We start from the raw sequence: 15,141 nt of genomic DNA, 5'->3' as shown, positions 1-15,141 counted from the left end.
CCTGAATTATTGCTTGCAGACAAAGTTACAGGCAGCAGTTCACAATCCACAACTACTTCGTGGGAGGCAATGGCTGCTACCCCTTCAAAAGTTGCCTCAGATTATGATTAGTGCAACAAAAAGCTGTGCACTTTGCATGTGGGAAAATACATGAACTATTAAGCAAATTAATACTAAATCAAACTGAACTGCTTTGTCCTCTTTCCTGGAACCAGATCAGAAAAGGTCCCAACTGGTGAACAGTTGTTTATAATAGGTTCTACACAATAAAACAGGCACTATGGAACAAAAACATGACATTTAACTCCCTCACTAACAAGAACTGCCATCTGGAATTACATAAATATCTTTTTAAAGGGCCAAATGAAAACCTAAAGCTTAGGAAACTCGCATGCTCTGTTGTGACAAAGCTGGTCTAGAGGATTTTGCATCGTTATTCAAGAAAGGAGATGATGACGCAAATCCACTGGAGAGGATTTATGGCTAACAAATCACAGCAACAGAAAACTGAATTCTGCAACATACGTTGCACAAATCATAAAGGCATGTTTTTCTCCTTGAACTAGTGGCTTTATATTTGTAACCAATTGAAAAGGCAAGGAAATCTAATGCATAACAGCCAGAGGTTTTACTCCTCTGTTTTGTCTACTACAACGATTACTTTGTCGCAGAAGAACTAAGCAGTCACTTCAGAACAAACGGAATATCCCACTACAGCCATGTGCATCAGCTCATCCATTCAGGGGCTTCTGGACTCCCAATGAAGTTGAAATGGACATGAAAGCATCCTAAAGAAATCTGAGACCTGAGGCAATGCTATACAGTTCATAAACCTTGTTAAAATATGCCCTTTCCCCAGTTTCTTTCGCAGTCAGAACAAAATGGAAGCCACCACCATCATCTTAAGAGAAACATTTATTAGAGGGTTGCACAATCTGTGTGAAATATAAAGTCCCTTATAAAATACTCGGTTTGCAGCTCTCTAGAAATCCCTTTACCAACTCAAGACCACAATCCCAAACAAGGATAAGTTCTCTGCAATAATAGTGGTAACTTGCTCGTAAGGTCTGCTCTAGAAGTTTCACAAGATAGGAAGTTTATAGCTATGGAAACACTTGAAAACTGGACCTAATAAAAATATCAATCACATAACATTTGGATTTAAGATGTTAAGAAGTAGGTCCAGTGACCCAAAATACCAATGGAAAAGCTTTTAAGAATAAATGTGCTTTAGCTATACAACTAAATATCACAACAAACAGAAGGGAGGAATTAAAAGTAGTAAAGTCAGCTCAAGATCGGCTCCAAATATACATACAAATTTAATACAGTAATTGCACAAAATGAAAAAGCAATGTTAGCTGCTTATGATTATCAAGGTTAAAGTTACATGCTTCACAAATGAAGTTTAAATAAAACCCTTAAAATTTGGATATGTCTTCTTTGCTTCCTTAGTGGAAAACCAAGTGCAGAACATTTTTATGAAGCTAGAAACTAATGTGCAAACTAGAGATTAATGTATTAGTTTTTGTGAAAGAGTCAAGTAATGATTCGGTTACATGTTTATGGAGGAACTGGTATTTGGATTTCAATTTGTTTCTTCAGTCTAAAACAGACATACAGATGTTTTAGGAGAATAATCCATTTTAAAATGTTACTATTCAAAATTGAAGGAGCTGAAAAAATTAGCAGCACCACAAGTTTCAAAGAAAAGCCTACTGTGGATTTCAAGGGTTTCTCTTTTCATCTGAGCAATTCACAGAAAGGAAACATAAGGCTTTTGATTATCACTGCACATTTAATTCTGAAACTGAAGGTGTAAAGCTTGGAGTTTTAACGAAGATGCGTGATTGTCATTTTCCGCCCTATACGTTTCACTGCTGACAGAACTTGGTTTCAACAATAAACACGTTTTCAAAGTGACGGATTATGTGGCACTTTTCAGCAGAGCGCTTTTGAAGGCCTAGAAAGACAGGGGGGGAAAAAACACAATGCCAATTATCCAGGGAACAGGAGCAGGTTAGATAGAACAGGTTTTTCTTTCCATAGATTACAGATGTTCCAAGTTCAGTCGTCCAGCATGAATGACTTCCCAAAGCATGAGGGCTGTGGAATTCTGGGAGTTGAAGTCATTTTAAAAGTTAAGTTTGAAAAACTGAGTTATAGTGACTGACTGTAACTGCTTAGGTACGCCAACTGGAGCTTTAGGTCAATGAAAGGAAGAAAAAAAACCAGGAAAACCATGTTCAGTTGTTATTAAAAGGGTCATCACCATGAACCTCACTCTTTGGACGTTGGTGGGGCTAAGACTGCAATATGGAATTCAAAGTGTGCTCCTCAAGCTGGCATTGCCTTTTTATTGTTTCCATCTTAATGGAAACAATAGAAGCCACACGAAGGGGCTAAAGATGCCATCTGCAGGCTAACTCTCCCAAAACAGAACAGAATGGGAGCAAATTTGAGGTAAAGAAGCCCAGCAAAAGAAAAGCTGAGTTTAAAAAGAGAACTGTTCTGATCAGGAATTGCAAAGAAAGACATCCCTCCAATGCAACTCTAAGGAAGTTAGGCAGTGGCTCAGAATTTGGTGATTCACAAAATAAGGTCACCATTGTGTGCTTGAGAGCAAATCCTATGCAGCTTGCCCCTTGTTTCCCAGTGTATATATACAAATGTAATGTACAAGGGGAAAGCAGAAACACCACAAAGAACACATTAATTTACCGTGCATAAGGAAAAAGAATTAAGCATCCCCTTCACTGCTGGTAAAAGGGCTAGAAAGAATTCTAGATGTTTGCAGATTTTCCATACTTTGTTTTACTACAACAACACTGCTGGTCACAAGCAAAATTGTGCAAGAAATGGTCATCTATTTATGTGATCCTTAAATGGCACCTGAAAATATCCTGGACCAAAATGTCATCCACTGCTATCCTTGTAATAAGAGAATGAACATGAACTTGTAAATATGGCCATAGTTTTTCTATATTATTTCCTATGCTGCAAGTATGGTGCTATTAAGAACTCATGATGACTTGACTGTGACCTAATTTTATCTGCAGAGAGCCCAAGTCCACTCTCAAACATTAGCTTTCAAGAGGCAAATGCCAATTTTCAAAAAGGGGATGGATTAAAGTACTCAGCAAAGATGCTGAAAGGATTTAGGGAAGCCATCTGGGGCATGAATACAACTGCCAACACTGGTAAAGTGGCTGTGTAAGTCACCTCAGCTGTTTGGAATGCACATAACCACAGAAAAATACTTAAAATAAGAGCAGCAGGATTACAGAGTTAATAAAAAAAAACTTCCTAGCTTCCATGTATATAAAGCACAACCAAACACTTTGCTCTTAGTTTAAAATTTTTTATAAGCTGAGGGTGTACAAAATGGTATAAACGTAATACTCTACGGTGTCTCCTTCACTACTACTCAAGGTTACTGAATATCAGCCGTATACTCAGCAAGACACGAGCGATGGTATAAAATTGGGTACTCCGATAGATATTATGTAACTGGCCCTGCCCTTCACTGTTAGCTAATACTAAGGAAGCCAACTCAAGTTACACATTCCTTCTCACCACACCCTATCCCATACACAAAAAAGGATCAGCCAGGAAATGACTGCTAATCTATCTGGCACCACTACTTAAATCTTACAGCAGCCTCACACCCTGGAAGAACATTTGCTCTCTTCTGTCTGACGATATAGCAATGGTTCCCGATTCTGTAAGGCTTGACTGCAGCTAAAGAGCAGAATTTGGGGTTTAGCTAGAATTGAATTCAAAGCATAGGGCTCTCTATATACCCATCAGGAATAACAGCTAGATCCTAGTGAGGTAATTCCTGGTGGAAAATCCTTCCATTTAACAAACTCACTTGTTTACTGGACTTTTATTATTCCCATGGCAGCTTTTCCCCTTAAGATAGGAAATCACACAAACGCCCACTCTGAAACGCTGAACAATTTTCCCTTTCCCTTCCCTTGCTTTCTTTTTCATATCCTGAAATGCAGTAATAATTCAAAATAAAATACTCACCAGTGATCTTCTCTCGGCGCTGAAGTTTGAAGGTTTCCTTCCCTACACAGAGCTGGTAAATGAAGAGACCCAGATCTGATATGTTATCTATCTCTTCAGTCACAACCATTTCCTCACGAACAAGGTAGGTCTGAGGCAAGTAGGAACCCATCTGTGTGTGTGTGGGAAAAATACCATTCTTAATACAGACATTTGGGATTACTCCACCAAGACCAAAGTTACACCTGAAGGCAATTAAGCATGTTACAGAGGGTGGGGGATAGATGATACTCTAAAGGGAGCACACTTTGGTGAGCACCCACAAGTTCAGATGCTTCAGACTTTCAAGATTTAAAAATGCAACTCATCAGTTTGCACAGGATCTGAAAGGTCACAAGTTCACCAACTGTTCATTACAGCAATTCTAGCAATGACGCAAGATGGTTTATTCTAAACTTTCTTTGGGCAGATGTGCACTGCAGCAAGAACACACATATATCTTCCATGCTCCATTTAATTGCTACCTACCGCTAATTTTGCAAAAAGATCGATCAGATTCCGTGGTGGCATAACAATAGAGGTGTTCAGAGGAATCACATAGCAGTTACCAAGCTGGAGATCAAGGTAGGCCGTCAGGAGCTACAGGAATATAAGGGGGGGAAAAACATCCAGTGATGGATTTTCAATTCTGCCACTTGTTTCAAATCAGCCCTTTGCAAAAGAGTGATGTTTTACTGCAACAAAATTAACATTATTGATCTGAAAACAAAAGTAACAAACTTTGTTTATGCTACATCCCCAAATTGTTTTTTTTTCAATGCAACAACCTTCTCAATAGGAAGCTGTTCTCACAGTAGCAATCTGTAAACACATTTCATTTTTGCAACTCAACACATGATAAATCTCCCAGGATAAATGTTGAAGACTTGCTTTCTATGAATCACATTAACTTGTGACTTAAAATTCATGTTTAAGAGAGAGAAAATTAAGATGTCACATCAGTAGCACTTTTTATGTAAAACAGCCAGATGAGTACTGCAGATACAACATAATCAAGGTGGCAGGAGGGACAAGCTGCATTAAGTATGGGATTATCAGAAGATCCAATTGTTGCACAACAGCCTGCATAGCACAAAAATCTAAGGGAATCGAGTGATCAAGAAAAAAAATCAGGTTAAAAGTAAGAGGGTAAAATGGAGGACAATGCTGGATTCTTTTCCACTTGTAACATTCTCAGATAACGAGAAACAATGAAACGAACCCACTGTCCTAATAGGTTAGGCATTAAAATAAACAAGAAAGCAAAGAAGAGAATCACATATTTTCTATGTTTCCAAACTGATAACGTTGCCGTTGCAATTATCTTAACGCTGACTGGAAATGACTATAAATATTTCACAGGATTAGACATAATAAGGGAGCAGTCCCATATAAGGCCTGCTGGTTAATTGGCTGTGCTAAGCATGTCTAAGCCTGTGCAGTCCCAAGGTAATTTTTGTGAACTGCAACTATGCTTTCAGAAACAAGTGTTTGTTATTCCCAGCCCACTGTATGTAGAGGAAACAAGATTCCACAAGACTAAAATTACATTTTATTGAGAACAGGCCAAAATAAGTCTTGAAAATCTCTGCATCTTGCTTTGTCTCCCTTATAATCCAGGGAGGGGTAGTGTGATCTCTTTGTAAGACTCTTCCCCCCACACCCCACCTCTGGCCTTACTGCATGCCCTGTCTGCACCTGGTGCTTTCCTAGCAGCCTTCTAGGTCAGGGGTATCAAACTGCTGTACTCATACAGAGGCTGCACCCACCCCAGCTCTGGCAATGCCCCCCAAAAAAAGTCACAATATGTCATGACATGTCATGTGATGAGTTTGAAACCCGTGCTCTAGGTTCTTTCTCAAGGTCAGTTCCCTGCCTTGGTACCAGTGGGTAATGCTATTAGGCACAGACAGCTATCCCAACTTGGCGCGTTCCCAACCTACACCCACCAGTGTCAGCCATGATTAGGAATGATGGGAATTGTAGGCCAAACTCTTTGGGGGGGGGACATCTGTTTAAGGAGAGCCTCCCTTAAGAGATAGAAAATCTCTGCTCTCAAGAATGAAATCACTCCTCCTACGTTTGGCAATACAATTTTTGTTCCTGGAATTTGTGCAATTAGGCTTCCTATTTTGAGACTTCTCCCAGAAAGCACTAATAAATATTATTTTACATTTAGTATACACATGCTGCTGGCACTTGAAAACTGAGGAGTGGGGGAGGGGAAAAGACTACCAGAATATCAAAAAAGGAAAAAGGCATAAAAACCCAATCCTCATTAAAGAGATTTCATCCATCATTTTTTTTACCAAAAGAAAGAGAAAAAAAAAGAACCCACACAGTTTTCCCCCCCCCCCGCCCTAAAAAAAAAAGAGACTCACTCTGTCAAAATCATGCACAATAGCAGCCGGATCACTGTCAGAGAATTTTGGAACAGGTACGTCAATGATGGCAATGTTATCTGCTTCTCTGATATCAGCTTCTTCAGCAATGGGCAGGAAATACGGCTCGGCTGCCTGGCTCCGATCTTCTTCTCCCACATAACACATTTGACCACGGAACATTTTGCTCTTTAAAAATAAAAAATAAAAAAATCGCCAGCTATTAATATTCATTTAAAGGCGCAGTAATTCATTTTATAGTTCAACTGTCTCGGAGTTGCTTAAGTAATTTCCCCTGAATGGGCAAAGAAAATGGTACCAATTCCGTTTTTTCCCCCCAAACCTCTGCAAATATCAAATTATTACTGGATCCTGGAAGGCCGCAAGGAGAGATTGGCCATGATGTGCACTGACAGCTATTTGGACAAGGACTGGAGTATGTTAACCTGCCTTTGAATTTTTTTGGCTCACCAAACAAGAAGGAAGACAAAGAAAACTTCCTCTTCTCAAGTCATTTGTTTATGCGGAGAACACAAAATGGGGGGAAGTGGTACAGTTACACAAAACCTTTGTCACTTCTCGATTCAGTTACTGAAATTTGCTTTATATGGAGCTATCCTTAAAGATGAGCCAGAAATTTCAACTAGTATGGAATACAGCTGACCACTGGGGAACACTGCAGCACGGCCCCTTGTTATAGCAGATTCTTTTGATTGCTGACATTTAAGATATGCGTTATCACCTATAAAGCCTTGTAAGACTGAGAACTGGCTACTTTTGGAACTGGCTACCTGGGTAAAATCTGCTACCCAATATACAGTGTTGTTGTTGTTAGTTGCGAAGCCGTGTCCGACCCATCGCGACCCCATGGACGACGTTCCTCCAGGCCTTCCTGTCCTCTACCATCTTCTGGAGTCCATTTAGGCTCACGCCTATTGCTTCAGTGACTCCATCCAGCCACCTCATTCTCTGTCATCCCCTTCTTCTCTTGCCTTCAACCTTTCCCAGCATTAGGCTCTTCTCCAGTGAGTCCTTCCTTCTCCTTAGGTGGCCAAAGGATTTGAGTATTAGCTTCAGGATCTGGCCTTCTAAAGAGCAGTCAGGGTTGATCTCCTCTAGGACTGACCAGTTTGATCGCCTTGCAGTCCAAGGGACTTGCAGGAGTCTTCTCCAGCACCATAGTTCAAATGTCTCAATTCTTTGGCGCTCAGCCTTTCTTATGGTCCAACTTTCACTGCCATACATTGCAACTGGGAAGACCATAGCCCTGACTATACGCACTTTTGTTGGCAGGGTGATGTCTCTGCTTTTTAGTGTATACAGTACAGGAACACTAAGGATCTCTTCTTACCAAGGAATGATCACCCAAAAGGAGGCATTTTTATTGGTGTCCCGTTCCTAAGAAATAGTTTATTCTCTGTGATTGTGGTGGCTCCTTCCTTCATTTCCTTCCAGGAGATTGTTAAAAACTGGGTTATTTTGGAAGACCGTCAAGGACTAGCTTGCCATCATTACTGTGCATATTACTGAATGTGTGCTGCCTGGAGTTAGATTGAAGCAATTAAAAATCGTGGAAATAAACTCAGAAATAAGTGGGATAATAGCCAACTCTCCAATACCTTTGGCATGAAATATTTGTAGATGCAGGCTCCCCCAACCACTACTCCAGCTAAAATGAAGGCAAGTCCCAAAAGAGTCAGCAGACATCTTCCAGAGGAACCTCCACGGTTGTGTGTTGCAACTTCTGGGTCCTTGAAAACAGAGAAAAAGCTGTTTTAAATTTTCTATTGTCTTAAGAGATGAAATTATCTTTAATTATTATTGTCCTTGAATCAATAGGGTGGCATTGCCCTCGCAAGTGAAAGATAATGTGAGACACAACAGGGTTTTGGCCCAAGGTTAGTGTTTGCCCTAAATACAAGGATAAGATTCAACTCGCGTTCCACCAAAACACTTGGTGTAAAAGGTCACCTTGGCAGGGGACAAGATAAAGCAAAAGAAAAGAAAGACCCTTATTTCTCATGGCTTTACAAACCCAGCTGCCAAGTCACATAATGTAAATGTTCCTCCTCTAATTTTGCCATCAGATTATAAATTTTTCACCATGGCGCTGAGAATTAGAATGAATTTTTTGATAACTAATTATCTCAAAGCTGTTGAATTTCTACTCATCCCCCAGGATTACTTGGGCATTAAAAAAATGTTAAGAGTCGTTAGAATGCTCTGTTGCAATTTGAAGCAAGAAATATTAAAAGCTGTTTCTAATTCTAGTACTCCATTTCCTACAATTACTCTCTGGTTTCAACCTATCAATTGTGGTCTTTTAACTATCCATCCTACAGAATAAGTTCATAATGGCTATGAAGAGGAAGTATTTTTAGATATGCTCAGAATTCTTTGGAATTATGTGGGGGCTTTTTGCAAAAATACTAGTTAAAAGCGGAACTGCAAATAACAAACAACAAAAATCACAATAATCACAATTCTATGGGGGGGGGACAGAGTTCTCCAGAACCCAATATATGTTACAGATTTGTTTCAATGAACAATGCTAACCATTGCAATTATTTGAGCATCTTCAACAAATAAGACTTAGATTTTACTTGAATTTACCATATTACAATTGTACATGTTTTCCACAACTATGAACAACTCATGAAGAGTCCATATGGGCAAAATACAAACTATGAAGTTCAGTTTGTTCAGATAATGGACTCTATCCTGAATTTTTTTTTTTAAATGCTGCTTTGTGACACTGGCTAACACAAGTAGTCCAATCAAAAGTCAGACATAAAAAAAATCATGCTGCAACTTGTCTGGAGCCTTTATGCTGACCTAGAATGAAACAAAATGAAAGCCAACTATCTGTGTAAGCAAGAAACAGATTTCTTTATACTTCACTGGAAATTCCCAACAAACCTTCTGTATCAGCAACTGACACAAATGCTAACACAGCATTTCATAATTCAAGGTAAAGTACCCCTGCCTACAGAAATATTCTGTTTACTTGTATCATTCAATCTTAAAACTCCCTTACCTATGTACCTAAGGATTTATGAAATAGAACAGAGGCTCCAAAAAGTATATTTGAAGTTCTGTAACAAAATTCCCTCAATAAACATTTGAAAATGAACTATTATGATTTTTTAACTTCCACTTTCCGTGAGGCTTTTTTTTTGGATGAAGTTAAAAAAATATCCAGTATTATAAACATTCTTCTAAACGTTCTCAGAACAAGACTGGTGCTAAATTGCAAAGATAATCCACAGCAATGCTTTTGTGCTTGCAAAAGCTTCAGATACTGGAAAAGCAGGCCGCCCAATTGTTACTGGAGATTTGGGGGTGGGGAAGAAGACAGATATACTACGTGCACATTTTGGCTCAGCAGGTTGTCATCTGACTTAATACAAAAGTAGATTAAGCACACAGGAAACATCTGTGACAACAAATAAAGCAACTTTCCTATCTGATGTTTGATAGGACTCCCTATAACCCACGTTGTCTGGCCAACAGACAGGAAACTAAGGCTGTCTAATCAAACTACCACTGGGTTAGGTAACATTTGATCTTTATCATGTTCTGCTAAGGGAAATCCTGGGTGTGTACAGAGTTGGCCTTCATATACAATATGTTTAGGTACACAGCTTAAGACTGGTGTTGCCAACACAAAGCGTAAAGGCATTATTACTGTGCTTGCAGACAGCTCTATAGGCACTGTCAATACACCTGGCCCTTCCCACTTTTACAATGCAGCAATTTGTGACTTTAAGATGGGAAGTCTGCCTACTGCAAAACAGAGGTCCAATTTCCAGTTTCATCTTCATATCCAAGACGCCCACATATCCTTCTTTTAGGAAACAAAAATAAACAGTGAGAGGATTCTACCTTTTTTTTTGTTTGGAAAGCACACATCTACCCAGAAAAAGAGCAAAAGAAAACTAGAAAAGAGTGTTTAATAGTTGCAGTATTTTGACAAATAGTGTTTTGAAATTGAGATTTGACAGGGATTCTGTAAATAGGTAAGTTAATCAAGAATTGGTTGTTGTTGTTTTTTTAAAAAAATCCCAACATGCCCACTGGTTGAAAAAAGTTGAATATCCCTATTTTAAAATATGGATCTATCTATAACACTGAAACCACTGCACATTTAAAGAGGTTAGAACTAATCCCATATAAATTTGATCTTGAAGCATGATTTTTTTCATTAAAACTGTTATAGGACAATAATCAATGGTGGGACACTTTAAAAAATGAATGCTACGTCTAATGGGGCTTAGGAAGACTAAGACTCAAAAACCCTTATGAATTTTATGCATATTATGTTTGGATTTAAAACGTCCTGTAATTCACAATGAAATTGGCCCAGTTTCTTGGGTTTAGAGATTTTACCCTGCATAAGCTGAACTATTACAATGAAAATAAAATCAGATCTTTAAAATCCATATATATTAGACGGTAATACATATAACTATTCCCTGTGCAGTCCTTTAGCCCACTAGCTTCTATTTGATATCCAGTTGTGACTGTTAAATTGCTATCCTAGACTTTTCTCTTTAAACAATTAAAAATTGATGTTACACAACCTTTACAATTTCTGGAACTTAAACAGAACTCTGCAAGTTAGTGGAATTCTGAAACATGAATCAATGGTAAAACTATTTCATATTTCTTATGTATGTTTAGGCATGTATTTTGTGCAAGATTGAAGAATTTAAGCATCCATTTCTGTGCATTTCGCAGTAGGATTTTACATGGCCTTTTAAAGAGAACTCATGTAATATCAGTCAAGTATATGATCTCAGCCATTAGGGACAAACCATCAACGCTTGTCACAAATCAGGAACTTTTAACTGCCTGAAATTGTCCTGTATATACAAGCAGCATGAAAAGAATGTTTTCAGTAATTTCCAAACATAATCAGGCACAAACATGTACACTGTCAACAAAGCTTTTACTTTTTATAAACTGTTCTGAAAGTGAAAGCAGACACAGGAAATCAGATAATTTTGCAGACTTCATATATATACTAGTTGTTGTTTGCCTAATATTCTCTCCCATCAAAAAGCAAAATACATTTTGTGCTGTTAGTTATGTACCTTATAAATTCTTTCAAATTTCCTTCCAATTTTGGTCAAAAATCCCCACCAGCATGCATTCCAAAACCATTCAACATGTGGGATCAGTTCTGAGGGAAAATTTGTTTTTAGCACTACCATGTTTTCAAAGCAAATTGCAAGGTTTAATATAGGCCTCCAAATTTATTTAAACATGCTAATGCTAAGATAAAAATCACTAATTTCAGTAGTTTCCACCTCATGAATTAAGTATTTTCAATGAGATTATATCCTAACCCAGCCTTGCCATCACCTACTTTTTAATATGTTTAAAAAAAGGATTTTTTTTGTTTATAGGTCAAATGGTTCCTACAATACCTTTCGAAGCAAATAGAATCACATGGTATTCTGATATAAGGGCAGCTAAAAAAAGTATTTGATTGTAAAATATATTTTTCATGTAAAACTAGTATTTTGCAAAATAGTAGGAGCAAGGATAATCTGGAAGCATTTGAAGTGGGTAAGGCTATTACAATGAAGGGTTCATTAATGGAATTGCTAGGATCTTAAAAAGCTGTTAAGGAAATGCTACAAACCAGGTAGAAAGATGAAAATCCACAGTATCTTCATTATTCTCTGAGACCCAGGAACTTACTTCTATATAAGCAGGAAAAGGATTAAGCTTCTTAAAAACAAAAACCTACACTTGGAAGAAAAAAAATACCTGATCCCCATGCTAACATGTTCCATTATTTTAATTTATATCTTTATTTTCAACTTGAAGGCAACTTGTTTCCCTGTCTCCCATGTCCTACCTTCCTTCCAAGGCTAACATTTTTTTTAAAAAAAGAATTTCAATTTAGAAAGGGATGGGAAGCTGTTTATGGTGCAAAATAATACACCACTTGCAAGCCTAATTTATATCTCCAAAAATATCTCTAGGCCCCACTCCTAGACAAGGCAGTACTGCTACCGCTCAGCATAAACAAACAGAACTAATTAAGAAAATGCCTGCAACTCCTGTCTCTACTTGATTTTATTTATTAAACTTGTTTGCCACCCATCTAGCCAAAGGCCCTTTTCTGCCTTCCTCCTTAGTCTTCAAGGATCAACCCATCAACCAGGCCGGTTCACTGGTGGATTGAGACCGATCCTCAAATTAGGCAGAATAAAGTATATTCTACAAATGAAAATATATGTATATCTATTTACATTCATTTATATAGCTCTGTGACTGTACTCACACCAATAGAGAATTAGTCATACTAACACACACAAAAAGAAGAGACTTTAGCATTATAACTATCTAACTACATACAATCTTCCACTCTCCTCCACTAAATCCTGCACACAGAACACAAGCACACCAAGCCAATAATAGGCACAGAATCCTATCAAGTGTGTGTGTGGGGGGGAGGAAAGATGCCCAATCAAAGAAGGTGCTTTGTGGTGGTTGTTAAATGCCAGTTAAGACATGAAGGTCCACGAATCCCAAATAAGGGGAGAATCGTCTGCACGCATACAATGCTGGCCTATATATTCTACTTACATCAAAAGGAAGCCCACGTTATGTGTGCAGACCCGGCTATAGACGTTGTGGCGTGTTGACCTTTCAGTCCCACACATTACAGTCCAGAATTGCACAGATGTTGGTGCAAGGCGTGTATGCACGCAAAAGCACGCGCTCACACGACCCGGCTCACACGACCGACCGGGTTGCCTTTCCTGCCAGCAAGGGAGGCGTTGCCTAACTGCTGCGGGGGAGGGGGGAAGGGTGGGCTGAGGAACCTTATCGTATTTATTTCTCCAAGTTACTGCGTTTATTTCTCCCACTTATTGCGTTTATTTCTCCCACTTACTGCATTTCTCTAATTTATTGCATTTATTTCTCCCACTTATTGCATTTCTCTAATTTATTGCATTTATTTCTCCCACTTATTGCATTTCTCCAATTTACTGCATTTATTTCTCCCACTTATTGCATTTCTCCCACTTATTGCACTTCTCTAATTTATTGCATTTATTTCTCCCACTTATTGCATTTCTCTAATTTATTGCATTTATTTCTCCCACTTATTGCATTTCTGCCACTTATTGCATTTCTCTAATTTATTGCATTTATTTCTCCCACTTATTGCATTTCTCCCACTTATTGCATTTCTCTAATTTATTGCATTTATTTCTCCCACTTATTGCATTTCTCTAATTTATTGCATTTATTTCTCCCACTTATTGCATTTCTCCAATTTATTGCACTTACTTCTCCCACTTATTGCATTTCTCCCACTTATTGCATTTCTCTAATTTATTACATTTATTCCTCCAACTTATTTGCATTTATTCCTCCAACTTTTCGCATTTGTATACAATTTCTACACCGCCCAAGTGGGAATTTAAAAAAAAAAGCGTTTATTCCCCCCCCTCCGCCCCATGCAGTTTCGATAAACAAACTGGGGCGGACCTCCCGTCGAGGAGGGGAGGAGGAGGAGGAGGAAGTCAAAGGGCCACAATTCCTCTTTCGGCTCCCTCTCGCACGACGGAGGACTACAAAGCCCATCCCCTCGCTCCCTCCCTCCGGCGCTTGAGGGACGCCGCCATTTTGCCCGGGGGGAGGGAGGGAGGGGGGCAAGGCGCGCGGGGCCCGCCGCTGGGCCCCCGACACAAAATGGCGGCGCGTCGTCTTCTCCTCACCTGCTCGGCCACCAGGGCCTCGGCCGCCTCCTTCTTGGGCTCGTCCTTGAGGGCGAAGGGCGACTGGAACGCGATCTTCACCATGGCGGCGGCGGGGGAGCGGGCTGTGAGGGCCGCTCGTGAGGGGAAAGGCTCCTTCGCAGCGAGAGCGCCTCCAATGCCGCTTCTGTCTCCGCCGAATCCGGGAACTGCGCAGCGGCCTCTCCCTCGCTGGGTGGGCGGAGCCTGCGGCGGAAGCAAGGCGGGAGGGGCGAAGGGGAGCTTTATGCGCAGGCGCGGCGGGGCCTGTTCCCTAGGAACGCGCTCGGTGGGAGGGAGGGGCGGAAGGCGGGCCTTCGCCTTGTCTTTCTCTGCCAGGGCTGGAGGCTCGAAGTGCGCACGCGCTCGGTCTCCCCTGAGAGCCAGGGCGGGGGGGGGGGAGAGAGAGAGAGAGAGAGAGAGAGAGAGAGAGAGAGGAGAGAGAGAGAGAGAGACCGGATGCGTGCGCACTTCGAGCCTCCAGCCCAGAGAAAGCGAAAGGGCAAGAGGAGGCTCCGCGGCGCCCCCTTCAGGCGGAAGAGTTTTGGTTTTGGTTTTTTGTTTTATTTTCAAGAGTTAAAATTTTTAACTTAAAAACGACAAAATAACAGCTGGAAGAGCGGGGCTTGGGCTGAGCTGCAAACTTAACCACGGCTTTGAGGATGTGGTGTAGTCTCAACGAAGCCTGGTAAATGGGGTCAGCTTGGGAAGCTGCGGTTGCTTTGGTGGCTGGGAAGCAAACGATCCGCCGTTCAAACTGCAGATTCAGAAGGAGAGAAGGGGGCTGGAAACATGAAAAGTGTACACGTGAAAAGGTGCAGAGGTATCTTTCTACATTGGCCACAGATTCTGCAATGCATTAGAGCAAGGGTCTCCAAACCTGGGGACTTTTAAGACTTGTGGACTTCGACTCTCAGAATTCCTCAGCCAGGCAGGACCTAAAT

General features: G+C 40.1%; 1 protein-coding gene across 1 annotated transcript; it reads right to left on the bottom strand.

Annotated features, from left to right (window-relative positions):
* Positions 1-900: 900 nt before the first annotated feature.
* Positions 901-14,405, bottom strand: ITM2A (integral membrane protein 2A). Its single transcript, XM_083372243.1, has 6 exons — positions 14,180-14,405; positions 8,054-8,185; positions 6,435-6,623; positions 4,543-4,653; positions 4,036-4,186; positions 901-1,963 (listed from the first exon to the last, which is right to left on the bottom strand). The coding sequence occupies exons 1-6, from the start codon at positions 14,261-14,263 to the stop codon at positions 1,875-1,877; spliced, it is 756 nt and encodes a 251-aa protein (XP_083228369.1). The 5' UTR covers positions 14,264-14,405; the 3' UTR covers positions 901-1,874.
* Between the last annotated feature and the right edge of the window lie 736 nt (positions 14,406-15,141).

This window comes from Vipera ursinii (assembly GCF_947247035.1).
Source record: "Vipera ursinii genome assembly, chromosome: 12".
NCBI lineage: Eukaryota > Metazoa > Chordata > Lepidosauria > Squamata > Viperidae > Vipera > Vipera ursinii.
The sequence above is the reverse complement of the archived record's forward strand: the minus strand, read 5'-3'. Positions and strand labels throughout refer to the sequence as shown.